General features: G+C 36.9%; 1 protein-coding gene across 1 annotated transcript in view; it reads right to left on the reverse strand.

Annotated features, from left to right (window-relative positions):
- Positions 1–26759, reverse strand: part of SLC16A10 (solute carrier family 16 member 10) — a 77897-nt gene that overhangs the window by 27663 nt on the left and 23475 nt on the right. The window contains exons 2-3 of the mRNA XM_082306144.1: positions 5525–5669; positions 1645–2083 (exon numbers count right to left, since the gene is read on the reverse strand). Coding sequence (XP_082162270.1) covers positions 1645–2083; positions 5525–5669 — 584 coding nt within the window. The remainder of the gene's footprint in view (positions 1–1644; positions 2084–5524; positions 5670–26759) is intronic.

Raw genomic sequence — 26759 nt, forward strand, 5'->3', positions numbered from 1 at the left:
TGTTTTGTCCTCTACAAGTCAACCAGCAGCTTTAGTCCTATCTAGAAACAAGACACATTTGTACAAGTGTCTTGGTAAAAAATGGCAAGCTTTTTGTTAAATAAATGTATTTTAGAGGTTCTGTGTAACTCCTTGTATAGCCTTGTTCTTCAGTTCTCTGTGTTAACGGTCATTTATGATCTATCCAATAGTTTTCCCTACAACACTTCCCTTCTACTCCTCTGAACACGGTTTTATTTCAAAACATTTCTACAAAACTTACAGGGAATAGGATATGGTGTCACAATAGCTTAGTCATCTGATTGTACGGTCCTTTGAAATTGTCTAATTAAGTGTTACAGAATAAGATCTACACAATTAAAAACTAAGTAACAAGAACTAGCCATGAATAAAAGTCAGTTTACGGCTGCTCAAAACAAACCAGCCCCTACTCTAAGATAATTTTTAAAATAAATATCTGAGGCAGAGTCAGTAATCTAACCACTGTATTACCAGAAAGCAGTGACACCACTTGCTATATTGCATACAAACCCACGGGCTTTTAAGAAGTTGAAGATTTCTGACAGAATTCAGGACATTTATTATTATTAATCTTACTGTTCTATCATGGTTGAATATTAAATATTAATATGATCCTTCTGTTTTCATAGTGGGTACTAGCGCTACTAGTCCATGCTGTTTATCAAATATTCTTGAATATGAGGATGTGTAATGGTCTAAATAGAGCATCCCATTGCAGGCTGTGGGCTTTTTTTTCCCCTTTCCCTTTTAAGCTTTTTAGTTTGCACCACTTCAGTTTAGACAGCACAACCAGGAAGCCATTGAAAAATAATTCATGTTTAAGAAAGTAGTGCAATGAGTGCCAGCCAGATACATTTCATGTAATGCATCTCCCAGTTGCATCAAAATTTCTTAAGATTAACAGTTTACTACAGGAAAAAAAAAATCTGCTAGGGAAACAAATTAACTTTTAGTACATGTATAAGAAATAGCTGATTGACAGCTTCCCCATCATCAGAAGCTAAAACTCTACCAGTTACTGTAGACAGCAATAAAAATCAGCTGAATTGGCAGCTAGGAGCACCGGATAACAGGATCAGTTATATTAGCTTTGTAGTTTACCACTATAGCACTAAAGTTTGAGAGACAGAAAAATCCAAGCATTTTGCTTTGAATAAACCTGGAAAATGGTCAATAAAATATACCTTAAAAATGTACAGTTTAAAGCATACCTCAATTTAAAGGAACAAAAATTAGAAGTTTTACCCATTTTCTGCTATTTACTTCTTCCATTATTCCTCTGAAATGCACAAGTATCATTGGCAATGTATGCAGCTGAGTACCAAAATAAAGAATTCTCTTTGGAATAGTACAGAATACTTTTCAAATGCCTCTTTTCATAGTTAAAGTATTTTAAACCTTAGACTGAGAACAAGGAACTAGAATTTTAACTGCCTCAACTAATAGTTCTGATTAGAGCCCTCTTAATCACAGACAACATCAAAATTAATTTCATGTTTCTCCCCAACACAACTTGCACTTTAAATATTGCTTCCTATCACCAATGGTTTCCTTAGTCTGTAACACAAAGAGAAATAGCTGTAGTTTTGAATACATCATATGTAGAAAGAAACATGCACTTACCAAGTGAACATAAGGCACAAAGTATCCAAAAAGTGCAGCTGGGATCCCAAAAGCCCAGATTCGGTAACTGGGAACTTTGAAAACGGAGAAATTGCAAATCTTTTTTTCAGAGGGAAATCTGAACTTTCCCTTCTTTCCTCCCTCCTTGTCTTTGGTGTTGGAAACAAGGGGTTTGTACGTAAAGCCAGCCAGGAACAGAACAAACATAAGGACGCACAGGACCCGCAAGGTGTTGTATAGGCCAACAGAATCGATCAAAACTCTCAAGAGGAAGGGCAGCGACACAGTGAACAAGCTGCTGCCTGCAGTGACAATGCCATTCACTAGTCCAAGGCGTTTCTTGAAATAGTGCCCAAGAATGACCAAGGATGGCTGGTACGCAAATGAGCAGCCACAGGCAAATAAGACTCCGTAGGTGAAATATAGAGGTTCAATAGTGCTATATCAAAAGAAAAAAGAAAAAAATCATTAGTCTTTTGTACAATACTGTATGCTCACATTCACCTACCATCTGCAAAACAGCTTTTTAATTAATTGACATATTTACAGAAGTGAGTTAAGAGTTTGTTTGCACTTGTAGTTGATATACACTGTGTCAGCTTAATTCAGCAATTATTCTATTTTCCTCCACTGAAAATTTCATAGAATTCACTGAACAGGTAAAAAAGCAAAATTATATTTAAGTATAATTACACCAAATACTCTGACTAAAAGAAAGTTTCAAAGTGAGAGTGAATTCACCAAATGTAAGTTCAACCATTGCTGGGTTTATAATTTTCTTTGGAAAAGAAAAAAACAATTTGTTTTCATTTACACATTTCTTCACTGTGCTAACGGTTCAAACATAATACTGAACACTCCTCATGAACCCAGAAAAACCAAGTATTTACATAGTTTATTGTGAAAATACAACAGCAAAAGTAGTAAACATCATTATTAAATGAAAAATAAAACAAAAATAGGACTAAAACTTGACAGTATAATACATTATTAGCAAATGATAGACTTTAGGTATTATTTTTTTAGACAAATAATCCCCTTTTTATTAAATATTCTAAATTCAGTGTTTTGATCCAGATATTGGATATGCTAAGAAAAAAATAGGAAAAAAAACATTAATAAAGAATGAAACATTTCAGCTCATATTAAGGAGGATCTTCATCACAAGGTTCTTCACCATTACCATCTACTACACAACTGAAATGAAGCAGAGCCATTGTATTAGATCACAGGCAGATGCGTGACATTAAAAGGTACCTTTGTGCAAGAAATTGTAGCAGTGTTAGTATAATTAATTAAATTAGTATTATAGTATTGATAAGTCAACAGAAATATTTTTTACATTTAGATGAAGGAGGCAATGTGTGAGAAGTGTTTTTATACAAGATTTCTGAGGTGGCACATGATGACTTTTTTTTAATACTATGTTTTCAATGAACCATGGGCTCTTTTCTGTCAGCTAACAGCTGCTTTTAAAGCAGTTACAGAAAACCATTTAACCTGTTAGCCAATATATATATTTTATTTTTTTTTTTAAGGCCTATGAACGCTTTATGTAGTGCTTCTTGTCATAGGATGTTACCTGCCAGCATCCCTCTATACCAAAATACACTCCACAAGCTTCCCATGCAATTACAGAAATTCTTAGAAAACAGTATTTGACTAACAAAGGTCTGACACCAGGAACTCTGGTTTTGTGTATTACTGTGAAAGAATATTTTTTGTAACATAATATTGTTGCTTTCTACATTAAACTATCAATTCCTAAAACTGATTATACACAAGGTAAGCCAGTCAAAACAACATAAGGGGGAAAGACCGATTACCTTTATCAATGGAAAATTCCCAGGAAAAATAAAAACAGAAATTATAAAATGAGAGTAGGAATATAATACAGTAAGGACAGAGAACTTCTGCTTCCATTCAAAGAGTTTGCAGCATGACATACATAGTAAAATATTTTCCTGCATTACAAATACTCTTACATCTCAGCTTCCTAAGAGATAAAATTTATATTAAGAAATCAGTATGTAACAAAAGCAGTAAATCATATTTACATTTATCTACTGTACAATATTTTACTTTTAGAACCTTGACTTCTATCTCTGAACTGTAATCCCTCAATTAACTGATAACATCATAGGCATAAATCATTTTAGTGTAAGTAACAATGAAACACAGAGAATGCACATTAACATGGCATGTACTCTAACAAGAATTCACCTCTCCTTTCAAAGTGCTCCTCAAATTCTAAAACAAAATTCAAATAAGCTACGTATTTTTTAAAACCTTTACAAAATAACTTCCTTTTGCATGCCTCTTCTGTGCCCTTGTTCCATTGGATGCCAGGGAAATACAGGGATGATAGCATTTTGTTCAAAGGAAGAAAACATCTTTCCTTTATCAAGAGGTTTAATTTATAATAATGAGACTGTTTTAGTATTCATCACTTAACACACTACTGGTAAGCAAGGAGGAAGAAAGACTTTTCCAAGATGTATTCTTTTAATTTTTACCTCACCTGTGGTAACGAGCCTCTTAAAACATATTAGGAAGTGGGTTTTTTGTTTGTTTGCTTTAATAAAATGAATTAATCAAAATATTTGCACTTGGATTAACCAACAAATAAAATAAAAATCATAAACTTGCTTGTGTAACAAGAAAACAAAGCTTTCTTTTTCCCATAAGTATAACTTATTCCAAGAATAAATATAAACACTAGTCTCGGTACCTAAGACAGAACTATTTGTCTTCTCTTCCTGTACATTTGTGGATATGTTTTCATATTAGGGGACATATGCCCAAACTAGACCTATTAGCTCAGGCACAGTGCCACACAGCATGGCTAGTCGTCCATCCAGATTACAGCCAGCTCACATCTATCTGGTTCAGAGTACAGGGATAGAAAACATTTTCACAAGCCTGTCTGTATAGATAGATTTTCATCGATGTAGGAAACTCTCCTGAATTTTGCTTTTGATTGTTCCTGTACTTGTTATGCTAAGGGTGGGGGGAAAAAGCAGACTGAGAACTAGACGTAACTGTAGCTTATTTTCCTGCTACTTCTTACCCTATCTTCACTAACCAATTTCTGCTGATGACTAGAATAAGTGAGTAAATTTCCTGTTTCCTCATCTTCTACAGGGCATGTCCAACAAATCAGCTGCTCTTGAACTCCTTAGGAATTATTCTGCAAGAGTTACAGAAATGTACAAAATGAAGTGTAATCTGGAGAAAAACTTCTCGACTACTGTTCAAGTTTTCTCAACAACACAAGAAAGAACTGAGATTTTTCTTAATAAAGCCAATAAGCCCTAAGTATATGTCATTATACCAAGGTTTTCACTATCTCTGTGTTTGGCAATTGGACCAGTAAGAACAGAAGAAAACATCACATTTTACTACAACATTAACACCTTCCTGGAGGTCCTACTGTATATTTATCAACATTAAAACAGTGTTTGAAAAGCAAATTGAGGGGACGGGGCAGCAGGGGAAAACAGAAACAGTGTTTATGTACCTGCTAAAACACAGCATACATCAAGCAAATATACAAGTTTATCCAGGACAATGCTGTTGATCTTATAGCATTAGTCTTGCTTTGATACATTTATACATAGTGGTTCCTGTTAAATAGGAAGTGCTGTTATGAGGTTATATTATATTTTTAAAATTACTTTTGAAGTTGAAAGTATCACTTGGAGTTTTCACAAGTCAGTTAGAAAGACAAAAACAAAAACAAATAAAACAAGGTTTCTGCTCTAACAGATAATATAAAGTAGCACTGCTTACTCCTTCGTATTCTGTTAATATGATCAGCATTACCACTACACTGTAAAATAGATAAAATACTTCTAATGTAAAGAAAAGAATTTTTTACCTCACAAAAGAACTTGAAAGGAGTCCAGCAAACCCTACTGCAGCTCCAATAACAGCTACTTTTCGACAACCAAATATGTCTGTGAATATGCTGACTATTGGAGAACAGAAGAAGACCATCCCCATAGAAAGAGAGCTGACCCATGCTGCAAAACAGAAAAAGACAGCATTTTAGAAGACCAAATAATTTAAAGATTTCAGCAAGTATCTGTTTTAGTTCAGCAACATAAAATCTTAGATAAAAGTTGGGTAACAACTGGATAACTATTTTTAAAATATTTAAATAAATTTTAAAAATATATATTTACCTAACATGGTAAAAAAGCCTGACCAATTTACATAATCAACTAATTTAGACTTTATCAGCTCAAGGAATGCAATTAGCTACAGAAGTTATTACTTTTACTTTCTTTTAAAAAAAAGAAGAAAAAAAGAAAAAAACAAACAAGCCACACAATTATTCCTCCCGTAACTAACCTAGTATTCAAACTGCTGACTAGGCCATTAAAGATACCTTTAAGGCTCCATATCCATTCTGACATTAATTAGCACATTTCACTTGATTTAATTCTAGACTTTAATGACTTTAAACAGCTAGGTTTGCTGAAAAAAAATAAAATTAACAAATTTTTAACTTAACTACATAGATCTAGATCATACTGAACATTAATAATGACTAAATGAACAATAGGCTTTTATACTGTAATACACACATTAGAAATATGATTTCACTTTAAACTAAAAGAACTTGAGCTACTACAACCATTTCCATATAGAATAGGAAAATGTCACTACATCTGATACTGCTCCAGCTTTACAGACACTGTTAAAACTGTTCTTTGTTTATAAATGAGTCTTTAGATCATTAAGATTCAGTTCAGGTGAGTACACTAAAGTTTCAGCCATAAGTGTTTTTATTCCAAGTGTATCAAAAATATCTTCAAATTACTTAGGTAGAAGAGAATTTGATTCATTTTAAATTAAAAGTCAGCTTTCTGCTTCACTTCATACAGGTGTTCAGAACCACATCATTTACTTGCTATCATCTAATTGTTCTTTCAAATGTGCATTACTCATGTTACACCCAACAGTTCTCCCAGGGCATAAAGGTAAATCAAGCTGCTGTAGCACAATAGTTACAACAAATATCTTCAAGTGGGTAAATGTCCCCATCTATTGGGGGGGGGGGGGGGGGGGGGGGGGGAATTGTCTAAACAGGTAGTGGAAAAAGCTGCTGATGCAAGATGCATAGGAAAAAAAAATATCGTAACTTCTTTTTGAATTGTACAGAAGATGAAAGAACTGTTTCAACCTGGAATGGATCTAAATCTGCGTAACTGGAATTTTGTTTAGAATATCTTTCCTAAAGACATAGTTAGATAAACAATTGTGATTCAGTGATAAGGGCAAATAAAATTATCTGGGGAAAAAAAAAATATAACCAAGAGACCTAACGAAGAATATTTGCAAGTCTATCAATACCAAGACTTAGAAGCAGCGTTGTTAAAGCACCAGTAAGCCCTACACATTGATGAAGACCTCATTGTGCAAGGCACTAAAGAAAACAGAGCAAGACAAACAAGCAAACAAAAAAAAAATTGTTTCTTCAAAGAGTTTAGAATCTAAGTGAAAGACAAAAGAGAACAGATGGCTAGAGAAAAACAGAAATGAGAGTACATGACATAAAACCTTTATTTTAGGGCAAACAATGATCTCAATGAACCATGACCTAACTGTTTGGGGCAGAGGGGTTGTTATTGGGGTTAAAAAAGCATGTGATAAATATAATGGAGTTGCAAGGCACAATCTGAAGAGGAGTGGGGTACTTTTATGGGTATTGTCGTGGTTTAACCCCAGCCAGCAACTAAGCACCACGCAGCCGCTTGCTCACTCCCCCACCGGTGGGATGGGGGAGAGAATCGGAAGGGCAAAAGGGGAAAACTTGTGCGTTGAGATAAGAACAGTTTAATAACTAAAGTAAAATAAAAATAGAACAGTAGTAATAGTAATAGTAACAATAATAATAAAAACAAGTAATAATAGTACAATAGTAATACAAAGCAAGCAATTACACTGTGCAATTGCTCACCACCCGCCAACCGATGCCCAGCACGTCCCCCAAGCAGCGATCATTGCCCCTCCCCCGGCCAACTCCCCCAGTTTATATACTGGGCATGACGCCATACCGTACGGCACAGCCCTTTGGCCAGTCTGGGTCAGCTGTCCTGGCTGTGCCCCCTCCCCGCTTCTTATGCGCCAGGCAGAGCATGGGAAGCTGAAAAGTCCTTGACCAGTGTGAGCGCCACTTAGCAACTACTTAGATCGGCACTGTTCTCATCCTAAACTCAAAATACAGCCCCATACCGGCTACCAAGAAGAAAATTAACTCTATTCCAGCCGAAACCAGGACAGGTATTTCCTGGGTATGAGGAACCCAGACAAGATAGCCCTGCCAGCCTCGCACCTCTGCAGCAGAAACACGAGCTGTATGAAGGGAGAGCACAAAAGACTAGGAAGAGCAAGGCCCCTGTGACACTGACTGAAAGGCGAAGACCAGATTTATGAAAGGTCTGTCCTTTCTCCTCCTCTGCAGGCAAGGAAGGCTCAAAGGCACCTTGGGTGTGGCAAGAGATGATTTAAGAGATCTGTCCCACTTTACAGCCCAGATGGCTCCTGATGTTGCAAGACAACATTATACCAACTACAATTTGTAAAACAGGAGTCAGAGGGAGTAAACGCTCTCATACAGCCTGAAGACCAGCCAGTTGCGAAGCTTCTAAGAAATCCAACTTCTACGAGACTCCTCATCTTTTTACTTATCTTTCCCAGAGTGAGCTACATAGAGCCTGCAGTGCTACTGTCCAAAGGAGACTGCAGACACTAACAGGCAGAATGTTCATGGCTTCCTGTCACACCTCCCTCCCCAAATAAATGATAGCTCCACCACCACAGTCCTCAGCGTCTCTGCATGACTTGCAGGGCAGCAGTAAGAATCACAGAGTACCCGTGACACCTGCGATATCTGCAAGGCCAAGAGAAAAGGCAGCTAAATCTTGAGAAGTGAGCATTACAAGACTCACTGTCATCAGATTCACGGTGGTATGAAGGCACCAAAGAATGGTTGAACCTCCTGCCAGCATTCCTGCCTAGGTATGAGAAGACACAAAGGCAACTGTGGCGCTAGACAAGCCCACCAGAGATTACTGGTTATAAGAATCCAATCTCACATGGACAGGTACATGCACCCCATTCATGGGGACAAACAGGTAAAGAAACTGGGCAACTGAAACTGAGTTTAAGTAGCTTGCATAAAGTCACAGACTAAATTACTTCAGAGCCACGGATACAAGTCCAGCAGTCCTAATTTCCAGTTAGCACAGGCTGTGATTTAACTAGTATTCTCCTTAGTGAAATCAAATAGTTTACAGTACTTTTTAATGTCTTATACCACTAATAAAATAATTGGAATATAAAAGCCCAAATTGAAAACTTTCAGCTCAAATTACATTCAGTTAACATCATGCTGACTTTGTCTCTTCATGCTTCCAGGTACTAATGAAAGAAATACGCCTTTCTTCCACTTGATTCTCTCTTCTTTTTGTTACAGCAATGACAAGCAAAGCCTAAAAGAGAAGAAAGGTTCCCACTGATTTTCAACACAACACACAGTTAAGAGGAAGGACAGCAGCCTTATCTGAAGTGTTTCAGAACAGCACTGCGCTTAAACTGCAGAAGTGGGAGCCCATGCTTTACCATTTACCTACCTAATGGAAACAGGCCCTTTAAATTACAACTTTAAGTTAATATGAGGGTCTTGGGTCCTGCAGAAGTGTAACTTAAAGAGATATTGTTGGCATGTCTTGTATGAACAGCTTTATTATTCAATTAAGAGAATGTTCTTGAAGTTTAACTTCACATGTATGTATAGTTCCAGAAAATTTACTGTATTCATGCTTTGTGAAGAAACCTAGCACCAAAAAGAATTAAGATATAAACAGAACAGCACATGTGTAGATTCTTAATTTCCTTAAGGCAAATAATTCTTGTTGCAATATCTTGATCCTATGAAGAAACTGATGGCTATAAAAATATATCCAACAGATCCAAGTAATTTTCTATTTCACTTTGCTCAAGTAAGTTTTCAAGCATTCTTGCACTTTTTCACTCAGTATGAAAAAGGTACAATGAATTGTCTTCCACATTTTTTAAATAGAAATTACAACAACTGTCCCGAATAAGTAATATGAAAAATTACAGATGCAGCTTGCCAGAATAATAACTGCTTGAGAGAGCTCTCATTACATATTAAAACATTTCTCCTCCAGGCTATTGGCCACTTTCCTGGCCACAAACTGGCTGTATTCCAGAGCTGCTAATTCAGATACTAATACAGCGCCTAATTGCTACATATAACTGCATTCATATCCAATACACAAAACATTTTGATTGCCATAGAAGAAAAGCTATTCCTACTTTAAGGACTTAAACCTTCCTTAAGGCACCAGAATTTAAGAATTAGCTCCTGAAAACATGTAATTGCAGAATAACCAATTCCGAAGCTTCCCTAGAAGATGTAACAGAAGTTATCCCTAAGATAAAAATATCAGACCAGAGAGCCTATTGGTAGCATCTACGCTGAAAAGTCTGTTTATGTGTTTCAATGGCACAGAATAGATTACAAAAACCCAAAGTTTTATTATAACTAAAATTATTCCAAAATGAAATGTCACTGCTACATGTTCTTATCAGTTCACTACAAACATATGCACTTCAGCTATAATCTGAGCATGTCTCATATTTCTTTAATTATTTCCCCTGTTCAAAAGCCTATAGCAATGAAACTATAGCACATACTCCACAAATAAGCTGCTGTTTTACCATGAGTTTTTAAAAATCAGCCTTAAAGTGTCTTTTGTCTTCAGCTATGAATATAGTACCTAATATCTGAGCATTCACAAAATCATTCCCATCATCACAGCTAGATTACGTAATACATATTTATCTACCAAACTATGAACCAAGCTGTTAAATGCTTCAGTTCCTTGTTTAGACTCAAGCACTAGGATTTACGAGACAACAGAAAAGAAAGCATTAATACCATATCGCATTGGAATGCTTTATCATGCATAAATTCAAATAAAGGCTACTCATCCAAAGCATTCCTCTTTACAATCAAAATTTTTCTATGCATTACAATAAGAACCTTATTAGTTTTATCCTCACAAGTGTCTTTCAAGTAGTTGGCTTAACACAGTAATAACACCCTTCATTCTTTAGTGAACTTCAATAATTTTTTTTTTTTTTTTTTTTTTTTTTTTTTTAGTATCTTCCCCTGAGATTATTCTGGTTGAAACAGGGAACAAAAAGCTACTGTCTGGAAGACAAGTGATATGAGGCAAGTGAAGAGAAGAATATTTAAATTGAGGATTCAAAAAAAATCAACTCAAAAATATTTTGTTTCCCCACATTAAAAAAATAAGAAAGAGTATGTGTGTGTAGCTCATGCAGCAAACGAAGACAGCAGTAAAATTACAGTTCACTGGATAGCTTCCAGAATAATCTGTTTGTCACTACACATACTAAGACAGAAGCACAGACTGTGGAAAGTGAGAGCAAACTTTCTTCATTTAATATAACAGATTCTCATGTGCAAAGACCTATAGCTACGCTGTTTTTTAAATACTTGCAAAATAGACTGGCCACCCATCCCCTAAACCAGTACCTTTGCTCACTGTCAGACATCCTTCCCAAAAATCAGTTCTCCCACCATCTCATTATGTAACAAGTACAGTAGTTCAGGCCATGAGACACTGCTAATACTTTTAAGCACAAACTATAACGATGCTGGACAATGAGAAATTACTGCGCTAACTTATAATGAACAGAAAGTACAGAATCAGAGACAAACTGCTTCAGAGTCAATCTCTTGATTTATAAGATGGAAATAATACTTCTCTCATACTGAAAGTGTGTGAAATTCTTGTTTTGTGGAAAGTACTCTACAAAGCAGATTTCTAAGAAATAAATTATTTTTAAATGATTGTGTAAAATAAACAATATAGGACAAGTTACATGAATGGCAGATGTTTAAAAATGTTTCATTGTCTCACATTGAAAAGGTTTGTGCAGAAGTAGCATATTACAATAAAATCATAATGCAGAGTTAATATAACTGCTTAAACAATAGCACTTAGTAACTTCCGAAAACTCAACTTTATTAATATTTAGGAGGGTTTTCCTTGTATTTTCTAAAATACTTGGAGAAAAGGGAAGGACAATATTTACAATATGAAAATCTTCATGCTTCTATTAAGTTATTAGTTAGGATTTATGCAGGAATTATGAAGCCTGTATGTACTCTCCCAGCCTCAAACTATTAACAGCTGAGGGAGTTCCTAAGCCAGTTTTTTTTCCTACTAAACAAATTTGGACATTATTTTTTTTCCAGTGTATTTATCAATATTCTGGCAATTCCTCCTCCATGAACTGCCATCCTCTCTTGGAACAGTTATACGTTTTAAGCATCCACAACGTCTTACAGCAAACTGCTCCATAACTCAACTATGGGCTGTGTGAAGGACCTCCACTTCTATTATGGCCATTTACATCCAAGGCTATTCTCTTCAGCAAAGCAGAAGACTGGCTTCCATAAGAAGATTTGTTATGAGTGTAGCTCAGGAGTTTGAGAGATCCTGTTTTGGAGGAAACAGAAGTGGTTGTTCAAAGTTATTTCTGGAGATAATTTGCTCGTCTCCAGCTAGCATTAATAATTCCTTGCCTGCATAGTCACATTTACATGGCATTTATTTTTAAAAACAAAATAATTGCAATACGGTGTAGATCAAAGTCTGATTTAGCCCAGTATCCTGTTTCTGACCACCACAAAATACTTAGACAAAGAATATTTGAAAATGGGCTAGCATCCTGCAATACTTTTTCCCTGGCTATGCCCTCCCAAAAATCCAGCAATAAGCAGCTTAGAAACCTCCTAAGCAGAAAGTTGCATCTAACCATTCTTCAAGGACATTTAGTTCCATCAATATTACTTTGGCTTCACTGCATTTTACTGTAATCAGTTACAGAACATGCTCAGGCACCAGCACATAAAAAATAAACTCCCCCTTTGTTTTGAACCTGCTCATACTTTAATTCCTCTGCTGTAAGAAATATGAACCCATCAACCCTGCTAAATTTCCTCTTGCAATCTATGATTTTATATGCCTTTATCAGATCTGTTCATATGAGTTTATTCTCCAAAATGAAGCATCTTTTTGACGTAGTCTGTCCTTGTAAAGAAAATATACTTTTCTCTCTTCCGTCCTTATATTGAGTCTAATTGTATCATACTATTTCTGAGACAGGGTAGTCAGAACTGCATACAGTATTTATATAGAACGAACAATAAGTTTCTGTGCTAACACAACTTTTTTTTTTTTTCATTCTCTATCTCCTAATTGTCCTTCATTCCCCCCTCCCCCTTTCTTTTTTAAAGCATTGCAACTGGTTCAGAGTAAAGATGCTTAGAAAACTATCCATGACCTTATTCTCCTGCTAATGATGACTGATGTAGAGGCATTTTTTCAGCATGTATTTGGATTCTATTTCTCCCCATGAGATACATATGTACACTGAATTTAATCTGCCATATTAATCACTCAGCAATAACACAAGAACTCAGCAAGTCTAACAGCCAGCCACCAACATGCTCACGTATGAGAACGGGCTACGAAGTTTGAATTTGTTCAGCCTGCAGATGAGAAGACCAGCAGCTCAAAAGGAATCTAGCTGGTGCCTCCAGATATATAAACAGGTGATTATTACAGAATGTAGAGCTAGTCTCTTTTCAGTGGTGCACAGTAACAGGACAAAACAACTGGAACTGCAATAAAGGATATTCCAATTAGATGTTATGAAACAACTTTTCACCATGAAGGTAGTCAAACACCAGCATGTGTGGTCCAGAAAAGATGTGGAACTTCCATTCTTGGATATATTGAAAATTTGACTGGACAAGGCTGTGAACAACCTGATCTAACTCAGAAGTTCAATATATTTTTAACTTGGCCCTGCTTTGAGTGAGGGGTGTCAGACCAGATAACCAGAGCTTCTTCCAACTCAAGATATTCTAAGACACTATAATTTATGGAAGGATACTGTTCTAAACACCTGCTTCTTGAAAAACTGGATACTGAAAATCATGTTGAACATTAGCAGCTCTTCAGAAAAAAAAAATTTTAGGTTGGCAATATTAGGCCAACCACCAATCCCTTGTTTGTGAATCTTAAAGATTTAAAAACTCTTTCAGGTAAGAGAAAAAAAAATAGAACTAAGCCATAAGATTAAAACCCTTTTCTTTTTTCCTTAGGAAATGGGAAGGAGTGGAGGTATCCTTGAATTCTAAGCCAAGTAGATCCTTATAAATAGATCTCATGAAACTAATTGTTAGCATTATAGATATAAGCTTCATTGCTTAGAACTACTGTATCTCCGCCCTACTAATGCACTCTTTCCATCAATATTGTTTGATTCTTGTTGCCTGTGCCCAGAAGCATGGAGTTACTCTTTGCCTAAGGCACTCCAGATACATTCTCTTTTATCCATTATCTATTTTTCTTTCTCTGGGGAAATTTCCAAAAGGGAATTGTTCAACAGATGTTAGGTAACCAACAGAGCAACAGAACCATTAGACCCAGCAAATATCAGAATAACCTCCTGTGTCCACAGAAAGCCTCTTTAGGTCAGCCTCCTGGAAATTGCCAACCCTATTTTTATCCAACCTATCACTACCCAAAGACGACGTCAAATGCCTTGTGCTACATGCCTTGCTTACACATGCCTGTGAAAGTTGTTTCAGAGACTGCTCAGTAGCTTCTCATGAATTCTGAGGAATTTCATTAGTTGTGGGTGCAAAAGGGAGAGCAACTGAATTTCTACATAGCTGTTCCCATTACTGAGCAATCCAAAGCCCACAAAAGAGTATGTCAGTGGAAAAGGAAAGCGGATGTTGAAATGCATGTACTGTCACATTTAGAATTCCTACTGTCAAAAAAGTGCACTGCTTGTTCTGTTCAAAAGAGATCTGCTGATCCCATTAGAGAAAGTATGTGTTTAAGGACTAAAAATAAGTGTATGACCTAATGCTGCCACAGGAAGTATCCTATATTCTGAACTCAGGTTACATGGCTACAGCTTTCAGTTTGCTTACTTTCAAGTGTATAGTTTGCAGATGTCTGAGCTAGGCTCTCCCTTAAAGCAATATTATCCAAAAAAAATTAAAAAATTAAAGGCCAATTTAAATGAAAATTCTAAAGTATTTGGGGCAAAGAGAATTTAGTGCAAGGAAATACCATCTCTTTTGGACACCAAAGCTATCTTGAACAGGCTTTAAGAATCCAAATTATATATAAAGGATTTAACCAGATTTCCACAACACACACAAAGAGATCATGGCCAATACACAAAGATTTATGAACCAGGAACTAGTGGAAGTATCTGACAGGAATACAAGACATTGTTTTTTTCCCCACTCTTTTTTTTCTTGTCCCTGAGAAACAAGTCTTTTACTGAATAACCTTATTACTGAAAGATACTGGTAGTTACAATGAGTTGGAAACCAAGAACTAAATATGACCCACTGGATCCCTGTAAAGGGATCTTTGAACAGACGCCCTGTTTCCATATCACGAGCATGAAAGCATAACTCTGTTTTCAGCAGACATTAAGTCATTATCAGACAGTTTGAATTAGTTTATTCCGAATGAAAAGATTGAACTCAGATTTACAAATAGCTGTAAGCTTTCCTGTGCTTATGCATAGCATCTCTTCAGTATATATGCCTTGTGAGAGTCCAAAATACTACTTCAGGTTTGCATGTACCATTTTGATCTTGATGCAACAAGGTGGAAAGAAGTTAAACTTGCCAATATGTTGTCAAATTAGCATAATAAGCTCATATAGTAGGAGTAAGAAACAAAACCAAACATTATATCAAGTCAGAACATACACTGATTTCTTCCAAGGCTTTATACACCATAAGTGTCCTCTGACATGACGCGTGACAGAGATGAAAGACCAAGTGCCAGAAGAGATTCACGTATATCCTTAATACAGTGACCCTCCCCAAGCTTACTATTTACAAGAATAGGACTAGACAGGTTTAAGCCTCTGCCTTCGTAAGTAATGAAAACACAAGATCAGAATTTCTACTGAGACCAAGTCTTCAGGAGCATAAGCAGCAGGAAAACAGAAAAGTCAGAAAAATGGGTATTCGTGCACTGACAAAACAGCCCATATCACTGCAACTAGCTGATTACTTAACCACCATCTAGTTTACACTCACTATAATAACACAAGCTTAGGCAGAGTTTTGAGGGCTTTTTTGCTTGTTGGTTTCCCCTTTAACAAATAAAAAAAACCAGACAGTAACAGTGAATCCAAAGCAAGTATCATGGGAAACTGATCATGACATTTTCTTCAAACTCTAAGGCATAAAATAGGAACCTGAAACAGTTAAAAAAAAAAAAACAAACATGTTCTTATAGGCAAACAACTTTTACTACTAGAGAGACTGCAGATCTTCTATGTAGTTTAAAAAGTTAGAGGAAAACAAACAAATGCTTAAGTTAGTAAAAGCTAAAACAAAAGCTCAAAAGTGAAAAGTGCACTGTTAGGCAAAATATTGCTGGTAGAGATAAGTATTAAGCCTTCAGGAACCTTTAAAGGAAGGCTGAAGTCAATCATTAACAGAAAAACACATGCATTTGATTTCATGGCAAACTGAGCTTGACCTTTGACACTTAAAGTCTGAAAATGCTGTGGGAAGAAGAATAAACAACGAACAAATCAATAAGAAATGGCTGTAATCACTTGTTTTCCCTTTTAGAAGTCAGAGGAATGTTTTCTGCTGTCTGAGAGAGTTTTCAAAGCACAATGTAATCACATTTTTAACTAATGGCCTAAAAAAAAATTGAATTCCAGATCCGATTTCCAGGCATGTTTTTCCTCTTTCCTTCCCTCCCCTCAAATTAGCATTGGTTTCTTTATTTTTTTTTAATACCCAACAGTTGAACCCCAAGGATCACGTCCTGTTTTGATTTAGGATCAGTAAGGCTCAGCATAAGAAAGTATTAGCTGTTAACTTCAAAGATGACAGCCTGATTTGCCAGAAAGCTTTAATCCTAACTGCTCTCACAACCAACAGCTACGCACATATTCCAAACATACCTGCAACCAAACATGTCATACAATGGTCTCATGTTTTAGAGCTACAGCATAGATTAGACTCAGGACCCAAACTCCTAAGCTCTTAATGGAGCTACTAGTCTTCTCCCTTTCCCTCACCTCACTTGCACTGGGGCAAGACCTGCAAATCAAGGTTGGCTTTTAAATAGCACAAGGATATATTCCATTTCTACAGCATCAGAAGTCCTTGTGAGACCATGAAAATAACAGACAAGATAAAGAAATCTTACTTCACAAGTCAGTCTGGTACTCTATTTGGAGTTCAGGAGTATAGTTTGGCATCAAACAGCTCACAAACTAACCCTGACTTTTCACATGCAAAGATCCTTCTGAATCCATTGCAATCAGTTAAGAGACCCCATCACATCTCAGTAACTTCATGAGCATCCTCAGGACAGATTATAATAGCATGTATTCTCTGATTACGTCAACATATATTCCCCTTATGTTCTGTAGGTCCCTACGGAATAATCAAACTTAATTTGGGTCTTAAATCCGTATCTTCAAGGCTCAAAGTGTTACCTAAAAGATCTCCTGATGTTACAAACCACCATTCCCCACTATCCACCCCAAAACAGTCATTAAGAGCATCACATTTAGGGCTTTATAGGCAAACTACAAGTCCCCATTTTCAGCAAAGTACAGACTATTTACCATAAAGAAAAAAGTACACTAACCAAACCCAAAATACTATTACACAGAGCAAATAAAACAGAAGAACAAGTGATTTTAGGACAAATCATTTAGATGCTGTAAGAAGTAAATATTTTTCAAGGTAAGATCTGATGGTTGAACTAGCATCTGCTTCAGAGGGGAAGAATCTGCATTTATATAGAAACAGAAGTGTATATTTTGAAACAGGGCATTTCAATCCAAAAAAACAGACAAGTGTTCAGAGGCATGTGCCTGCATGTAGTGTTACAAGTACAAACATTGAACTAAACAGCAAAATTGCCTTTGCAATTGTAACACTATTTTGTGCTGTAAGTTATGTGGAAAACTACACTGGGCTTCAAAAGAAGCAACCTTAAGGTAAAGTGAGGTGACAAATAAGAATTTCAGTATGCCTATCTTTCATAAAGAATGCTTACCTTCCCCCCCCCCAATATTTACATATAAATTTATCAGTCATCACAAATACACTGCCAAATGGAAATACAAGTCCAAAATTGGACTATTTTTAAGTGACACTAAGAATTAAATGTTGTTTTCATAGGCTGAGGAAAAAAGGGGATTTACAGGCATCACATTTTCTTTCATCCTTATCTCCCATTCTCTTCCCTTCAAATACTGAAGGCTTAGGAGAGTAACAGGGGTACGGTAAATTTTTGCACAGTAAACAAATGGATTAAAGCATTGTCCCTTTCAGAGGATTAATAGGAATAAGGAATCATTTGCATGGAAAGCTTGATAAGAGCAAATACACGAAAAAGCATATATGACAGGGTAATTCTCTGTGTCAGCATGTGCCCTTTATATCAGTTACACGCACACATGACTCAGCTCGTGCACTCTGTAACCCTTGTAACCAAGAGAACCAGCCACTCTAACTCTTGACCTTGTTCTTCTACCTCGTCTCCATCCAAAAATGTTCAAGTCTGCCAATATCACTTACTGGGACAACAGACTATTTCTCATTAATTTAGTGCCCAACTACTCAGGCAGTTACCTGTCTGATTTCCAGCAATCCAAATGCTCAGGTTGGCACACATCTAGAAAACCTGAACAAACTGCTACTTTGCACACACAAAGTAATTTTATCTTAGCTATACAGCTGATAAACCCTCAGGAATGTGACATGCTGCATATATATTTCACATATGCAACTGAGATAAATCAGTCTGACAGATACAGGACGTATGAACTACAGCTTGTTGAAGTACTTCTTAGCAGATTTGGAGTTCACATCTGTCCCATCTAGTCTAATACCCAGTTTGTGAAAAATCAAAAGCAAGAGGTTATACATATTTTTATTCATAATACCAACAGGATTTTGACTAGAGTCTCTAGACACTGCAAATATTTCCCACCAGTAACAGTTATAATTTAGATGATATTTACAGTTAGTAAAGTACAAAAAAAAAATTTAAACAAAAAGCTTCCTGTTGAGCTGTTGAATCAGAGGCCCCCTCTCCCAGCCATTAAAATGTTTTTTCTTAGGAAAAACTACTGAGTCAAACATGAAAGCAAACACTTCCTCAAAACTATTTTAAGGAGCACCATGTTTAAGTTCATATCATACAGCTGAGAATTTAAATTTTACTGAGTTTATTAAAAAAAATTAAACTCAGTTTTTCATAGCCATTTTCAAACAACTTCACACATTTCATGCTCAGCACCAGGTACTTCCACAGCAAAATACAGCAATTTCATTTTAAAATACAAGTAAGTGACCAAGTAACTGAGCTACTTGAACATTGTTTTATCATCTAAAAACTACAAGATTTCTTTTGAGTTAAAATTGTATTTACTTGAGATAGGGCACAAATTTTATTCTGCAACATTCCTCACATATATAGGTACTCTTTAGCATTACAGGTGGTCTCCTTTATCACACTGTATTTCTCTGCAAAAATTATTTTGTTACACTTAAGACATCCAATCAGTTCTCAAAATACTGAGTATACTTCTAAAGAAAATATTTCTTTAAAGTTTTACATAGGTAAAATCTAGTCAAAAAATAAGGGAATAATAAAGCATATATATATATCATATATAGATAATGAAAAGCATGTATAAACAATGACATCTAGAATAAATTTGTTGTTTAACTCAAGAAACACATCTTTCTATTCCAATAATATTCCTACTACATTACTTATTTTTTTACTTTGGATCCACCTATTAGTGATCCTTTACTAAAACTATGATACCTGCTCCCAAAAAAAAACCAAACATCAAAGTTCGGTTAGCAGATACGACTTTCTGAAGATTCTTTTAAAAGAAAGAAGAGTTTTCCTTGATAAAGATCCCACTATCTTAAAAACAAAACCAATAGTTTTACTGAATATTTTGCTGTATTCTGAAAAATATCAGAAGTCCAAACCTCTTATTTATAAAAATGAGTACATACAACAGCCCAGAACTCTGAGCCAATCATACTGCTGGTTCATTCCCTCCCCTGTTTTTTACCAATGCCTTTAGCTCTTCAAGCCTCTGAGCGGCTGTATTAAAAAGACTCTCTGTACCCACCATGAGCAAACAGACACAGGCACACACTGTCTAGTATAAATTTTTCTCTGAAGTCCCAGATTAAAACATTGTTTATTAATTCCTTAAGGTATGAAAGTCTTCTCTTGTTTTAAAAGAAACTGTAAAATTTAGTCAAAAGAACTGCTGTCAGTCATCTCCTTCAAATATCTGAGGAGGATTAGAAGACCTCAGGGAGTTTCAATGCCTTACTCCTTAATCATTCACTAGAGAATCTTTATCTCTCTGTTTGTTGAAAAGAAGCCTAAATCCACCACTCTGCCTAGCAATTGCAACAGTCTTGGCTTAAGCTGCACAAATCTGTAACACTTTCCTGCAGTGACTCAGCCATTTTTGTTGTGTCAATGGCAAGAACTGGTGTATAATCAGTATAGAGATTTTTTTTCTCCCAGTTATATTGCGTAATAGCACATTATAGAATAGTATAACAGTTGTTATCAAAAAAGAAAAGCACTCAAGTCTTTCTGCTAAAGGATCTATCTCCATCCATTAACATTGCACTGTAATTTCTTAGAAGAGTCTGAGCATTTTAAATGTGATTTTATTTTATCAGCTTGCAAACTAAGCACCAAATAGCTCAGCTACTAGCACTTCTACAACCATGTTTACTTAAATGCTATTCCCAGAACAGTAACCCCACTAGATCAATTAAGGAATTACACCAACAATTTGCTATCTTTGCAGTCAGATCTTAACTCCAAATTAATAAGTGAGCTATTATTCCCTATTTCTAATTTTAAGGGGAAGGAAAGGAAGGACTAACAATAGTATTAAACATAAAAATGCTATTACATCATAAACAGTAACTATCGCTAGATAATGTGTGAATAATAATGATAATACTAATATTATTAATAAAAATAATAATGTGCCTATAATGCGTATCCACACCTCACAGAAAACAGACATATTACATATACAGGAATTTTTGGTCTTCTAGAATATAAAAAAGAAAGCTTCTAGCTCTTATAATGATCTAAGAAGTTTAAGACATAAGGCTATTTTCACTGACAAAAAAAAATTACAGCTTCCAAGAGGAAAAAAAAAAAAAAAGAGGCAGGAAGAGCATTTTCTTCTCTCAGAAGAAAAACAAGGAAAATTGCTGTTACATGTATTACATGCAAGATCCTGAACAAAGTCTTTGAGTTCTATTGCTCATGTAGTAAAACTCTGTTGAGCTTGGTCAAAGGCCTGCTGCGGGCATCACTGCTGACCTTAGCGGGTATCAGGTTGTGTCTTCCATCAAGCTCCATTTGCACAGCGTTAGGTTATGTGATAAAAGATCATCTGCACACCCACAAAGGGGCACAGAGAGGCAATGACAGGAGGGGGAGCCCAAATAATATCCTGCCCTGGCTCCTCCCAGGCCCACAGCAGGCACCAGCAGCCCTGATATCACCAGCCCATCTCTATATGCCCACAGGAGCACAGGGGTGAAGGCAGGTGGGAACCCAAGCTGCAGGCTCAGAGGAGGGGACACCCTGTCCGGTCCTCCCTGGGCTGTCCCAGGAGACCCTCAGCCCCCATGTCCAGGTGTGGCACCCATCAGGAGGGGTCAATGCCAGGGCACTTTTGGGACCAACGGGGATTACTGCCTCAGGGCATGGGACACATTGGGGCATGCTGGGGAAAAGCATTTCAGGATTGCACAGAACTTATTATGGGATGTTCAGGAGAGGAACCAGGAGGAATTAAGTGATCTGGGAAGGAACAAGTGCAAGAAAATAAGAGGGATAAGAGGATAAAAAGGACTGGTCACATGTAAAGAGTTTGCTGGTCAGTACACTTCTCTGGCCACGCTCTGTGCCTGATCAGCACAGCCTGTCCTGTCTTCTTGCTAAATTCCTTTCCTGGGCAATGGACTTCCCATCTGTGTGCATGCCTGAGTGTCTGAGCCCAGCACCTGAAGGAATCCACATTGCAAACATATACACATATTATAGATAGATACATACACACACACATATACTCTCACTAGCAGACCTCCATTCTGTTCAGCTAGAGGGGAGCAGGATGAGGCTACTAGTGCTATGTTGACATGGGCGTGATGCAAGCGTGATGCAAGCGTGATGCAAGCGTGATGCAAGCGTGATGCAAGCGTGATGCAAGCGTCTGTCAGTTCACCTGGGTGGCTAGCCTTGAATACATGTGTATGTGGTGTACATGTGCACTTAGTGTGAGTGTACCTACCAGAAATACATTTTCAGCCTCCCTACTGGTTAAACCAGGAACACAAAGCTGCAGCAACCCCGCTTCTCTCGGGCTGTCAGATCTGGCCTGATTATTTTCCCAAACACTTAAGGATTAGAAAAACCCACCACCCACCACAAAAAAAATATAGTCCTATTTAAAACACACTAGTCCTTCCCTTCTAGTCCAAGCTTATATTTTCAGGAAGTTGCACTTGTCGTACAAGAAGAATTACTTCTGTCAGTACTTACTGGTATTACTCTAACATACAGAAAACCTGTAGGAAGCTCTGCACTTCCTCCCAAGGACTCTCACAGTGTAAGAAGAGTTGCTAGGACAGGACACTCTCCTTGCAGCAGCTGGAATACAAATTAGGGAACTTAACAGCTGCTCTAAACTACACAAGCCAAGACATCCAAGAAGAAACAGGATAGCAAAGTCCAAATATCTTTATTGAATAAACAACAGACCTCCATGTACTGATTCCTAATCAGAAATATGGAAATTTGGTGCATGTAACTTCACCTTGATGGCATAACATGGTGTAAACCAGCATTAGGCAAAAGTTACTGGAAAGATTCTCTCAAGACAGATATCAGCAGGTACAATCAAAAAGCAAAATCAAAAAACATGAATTAATAGTATGCCTGCCCATGAGTACAGTTAGGAAGACTTTTCAAGTAAGACTGTAAATAAAAATTTCAGTCCAATAGACTACACACATAATTAACTATTGGGAGTGGGGACAGCAAAAGAATAGCATCTATTTTTCAATTATTCTGAAATTATTAAAAACTAAAGCATATTGTGAGTGTTCCTTTAGCTGAAGTGCTTCAAAGAAAAACTGTTAACAGTCAGCATCCCCTAGCCAGCCCAAAGAAAGCAAAGAATCAACAAGGCCTGCTTGCTTGCAATTCACCCTGTAGACTGGAGTGCAGAAAGCTCTGGCTGCCTGTGCTTTATTTAATAAAAAGCACTGGGTGCCAAAGAAGGAAGAAGTCAGCAGTAATGTAAGGAGCCCTTGGCAGTGCAAACCTGGTAACAACTACCCTGCCAGTCCTCTAGGAATCCATCTCTAAGAGAAGGTGGTTGCTCTTCAGAGAAAGAAAAAAGTACAGTAAACCTTCTCTTGCTCTTCAGAAAGCAGAAGAGCTTTTTTTCCTCTTACGCAAGGAATGCATACTCAGCCCATGAGAGGAAAAGGATCAGCAGCCTAAGACACAAATAAATTGCAAAGTATCGAGCAGGTTAATAGGATTTCAGGATGGGTAAATCTGCATGTATGAACAAGACAGGAACCTGCAATACCAAGAACAAAAAAGGATTAAGCTGACAAACTCCAACAGCTAAAGCTGGTGTGACAGCAGAGTCCTGCGTCTCCTCTGGCACCAGCCAAGTAGAAAAGCAAGAGAAGAGGGAGAAGGAAGACTAGAGAAATTTCTTGGATGGCAAGATAGGAACAAAAAGATTCTAGCAAACAAACTGTAGCCCAATACAAGAATGGGTAGCTGGAGTTACGTTAACAAAGTGAGTCATTTTAATAACAATTCAGACAATTGGTCTGGTAAGCATGTTTTGGTAATTTAAGGGGCAGTAAAAGATTAAGAGCTGCTAGGTGAAACAGAGGCAAGTGTTCTCTCCCTTTCAGTACAAATGTAGAGACACTTTGTAATGGAATCATTAAGACTGAGATGATTGGAGGATGAATAGGAATGCCTGGGTGTGGAAACACCAGGAAGAATGGCAGAAGAAAGGCCTTTAAGAAGAGCATGGTTGATGACACCTAGATTAGCAGATCAAAGATCACAGTAGAACTACAAATCAGCTCCTCAAAATACCCAAGTCAGTAAAACAACAACTACATTTACACTAAAACAAGGAATAAACTATAGACTTAGTCATTAAGAGATAATGGTGGGAAGATAAATAACAGGATTGAAGCTGTAAGACAGCCAAGATAGAGAGACAAAAGACTGAGTAAATCCTAATGACTCAGAGGTGAAACAAGTTGGAAGAGATCCTCACCACTGCCACCTCCTATAGGGTACAAAAGTCACATCCAAATTCAGCACACAGCTGCTGACCTAAGAAGAACCCAGAAGACATGAGGATTTGATAGCAGGAATCTCTCATCGCTCATTTCATTGGCAGGATTTCTAGCAAGAGCACTTCAACACATTCACCTGTGTGGTCTGGCTGCTCGACAGACTACTCTGATACAGATGTCTCCATGCTCATGAGTACGTGGGTGTGACTGTGTGAGTGTGTGAAAGTGCGTGTGTGAGAGGGAGGGGGTGTTTGGTTGGGGTCTTTTGAGTGAGTTTTTGGTTTGGTTTGTTTTAATTAAAAATCACCTCCCCATCCTCTAAGGGCTCACAGTGAGCTTTGCTACAACGTTATTCATCACACAAATGGAGGAGGATGAATGGGGCAGGTAAGAGGAAAAAATGATGCTGTTGGAGACACGCGAGAAATAAGACAAAGGATGTTAAGGCAGAGGATATTCATCAGCCTCCCTAAACAGTTAACAAGACCTGGCCTTAGAGAAGAAACAGGAGGACACCACAAAACAGTCTAGCAAGGAGATACCAAGATAAGCACCAGAAAACAAGGCTGCTGATAAAGCCGATAAAGCAAGAATCACTTGAACCATGAGTGAACTATCCTAATTAACACAGTAAAAACCACACCTCCAGCAATGAAGCTCCCGGCCCAGGCAAAGACGCTGCCCCTTTAAGCGGAGACGAGGCTTCTGAGAACCAACAGAAGCAAGGGTGAATACGCGGAATTGTGAAAATACCGACAACAGCTACTCAGAGTGTATAAAATGTCACTGTGTGTTAACCAAGGGGTGCTAGCTTTTTGGAGTTACCACCAAGCACCCATCTCCACGCAAACATGAAATAAAGAAATATCTCCTCTCTGTGTGTTATTCGGCATTTTTTTCGGTAAAAGAACCCTGGTTTTTGGGACAACAGTACTGTAGCAACAAAGGAAACAGCCCGTAACACCCATTCACATATAACCCAGGCATTAAGGAATCACACATACTAGCCTTAGGACAGACCATTTTATATCTGACTCAACTTTCCCACTATTTGACTGGGGGGGGAGATTTGGTTCCAGGAGAAATTCCTGCTTTCCTAAATAGCATATAACACTAGTTTATTGTGAAAAAAAACCAATACAGCAATTTAAATGCCAAACCATTCCAAATTCAACAGTCTTTTAAAGCTCCAATTTAATTAACTCTCTCCCTGGGTATTCCTGGCTTATGAACCTCACAATTTAAAGACCAATTCAGACAATTCCATACACCAATACAATGATGTTTCATTTTAATACATTGTTAGACAGTAACTTATATGTGGTGCCTTCCATTTAAGCTAGACAACATAAGATCACATGTCACTTGCACCCTTCAGTCATTTCTTAGGATTACCTACTGAACCCAATTAAATTGGCAAAAAAGTAAGACATTAAAGAAAACAAGTGAAAACAAAAACAAAGTAAAGCTTGTTAAAAAACAAAGGGAAACTAATTAGAACAGGAATTTGATCTAATAAATTATTCTGCATGAATAATGACTAGCTTGTCAAAATTCATACTGTCTGTTCCTGAAGCTCACAGCTGGAAACAGCAGGGATATTTCAGGTCAAGAACGAGGTTCTTTGGCAAAAACTACACAAAGACGTTTGCATAGTTCTCGCCAACACCATACTTAACTTGAGGCAATGCTTTTACTTTCAGGAGCTCTGAAGTGACTCATTTTTAAAAAGAATTACTAACATATCCAATAACAAAAACAATGCCTTCTGGTAGTTCTACAACCAGTTTACGCTTAAGAATATTACGAACTTCATATGAGAAATTACAGAAGCTTGAAAATAAAGAGACTCAAACCAGCAATGTTTATGAGAATTATCTTCCTTTGGTAAATGCAACTAGGGACAGCCCCTTAGAAGACAGAGGACCAATTCACTAAACTTTCTCATGCTCAAGATGACTGCTGTCAAACAGGGCCATTCCTGCTCTTAAAAAGCCTGCAAGGAAGACTACATGAGAGTATCTGTCTCCCATGCCCCTCAGCCACAAAGAAATCTTCACATAATCCTGCCAAGGCAAACAGATGATGCCATAGACTTCAATACCGGTGACCATAAATAATAGTTTTCCTGACAAACAGAACTAAATATCCTCTAGGTGCAGGCTAGTAGGAGCTTCATGAAGAACACTTACCCTTTTCATAGCTTTAATATAGCCAGATACGATAAAAATATTATTAAAAAACGTGAAATATGGGGATAGGAAAAAATTTTTATTCTTGTTTGAGAGAAAAAAAATTCCACATGGCAGAGATACAACTAGGAATTGTTTTAAAAACTAATCCCCTAGAAGAACAAAGGCACTTTAGCAAATTATTTGAGAAATTATATTTTTAAGTGTCTTCTGCATTTTGTTAAAAAACTAGAATAAACTTACAAGAAAAAGTGAGAGTTATCTTACTCTTTTACAAGGTTTGTTTTTTTTTTTTTAAGAAGGATTCTCTTCTCCCTTATTTAAATTTTATCCTAGAAAGCACTAAAACAAAACAG

The sequence above is a fragment of the Platalea leucorodia genome (genome assembly GCF_965183815.1).
Source record: "Platalea leucorodia genome assembly, chromosome: 3".
NCBI lineage: Eukaryota > Metazoa > Chordata > Aves > Pelecaniformes > Threskiornithidae > Platalea > Platalea leucorodia.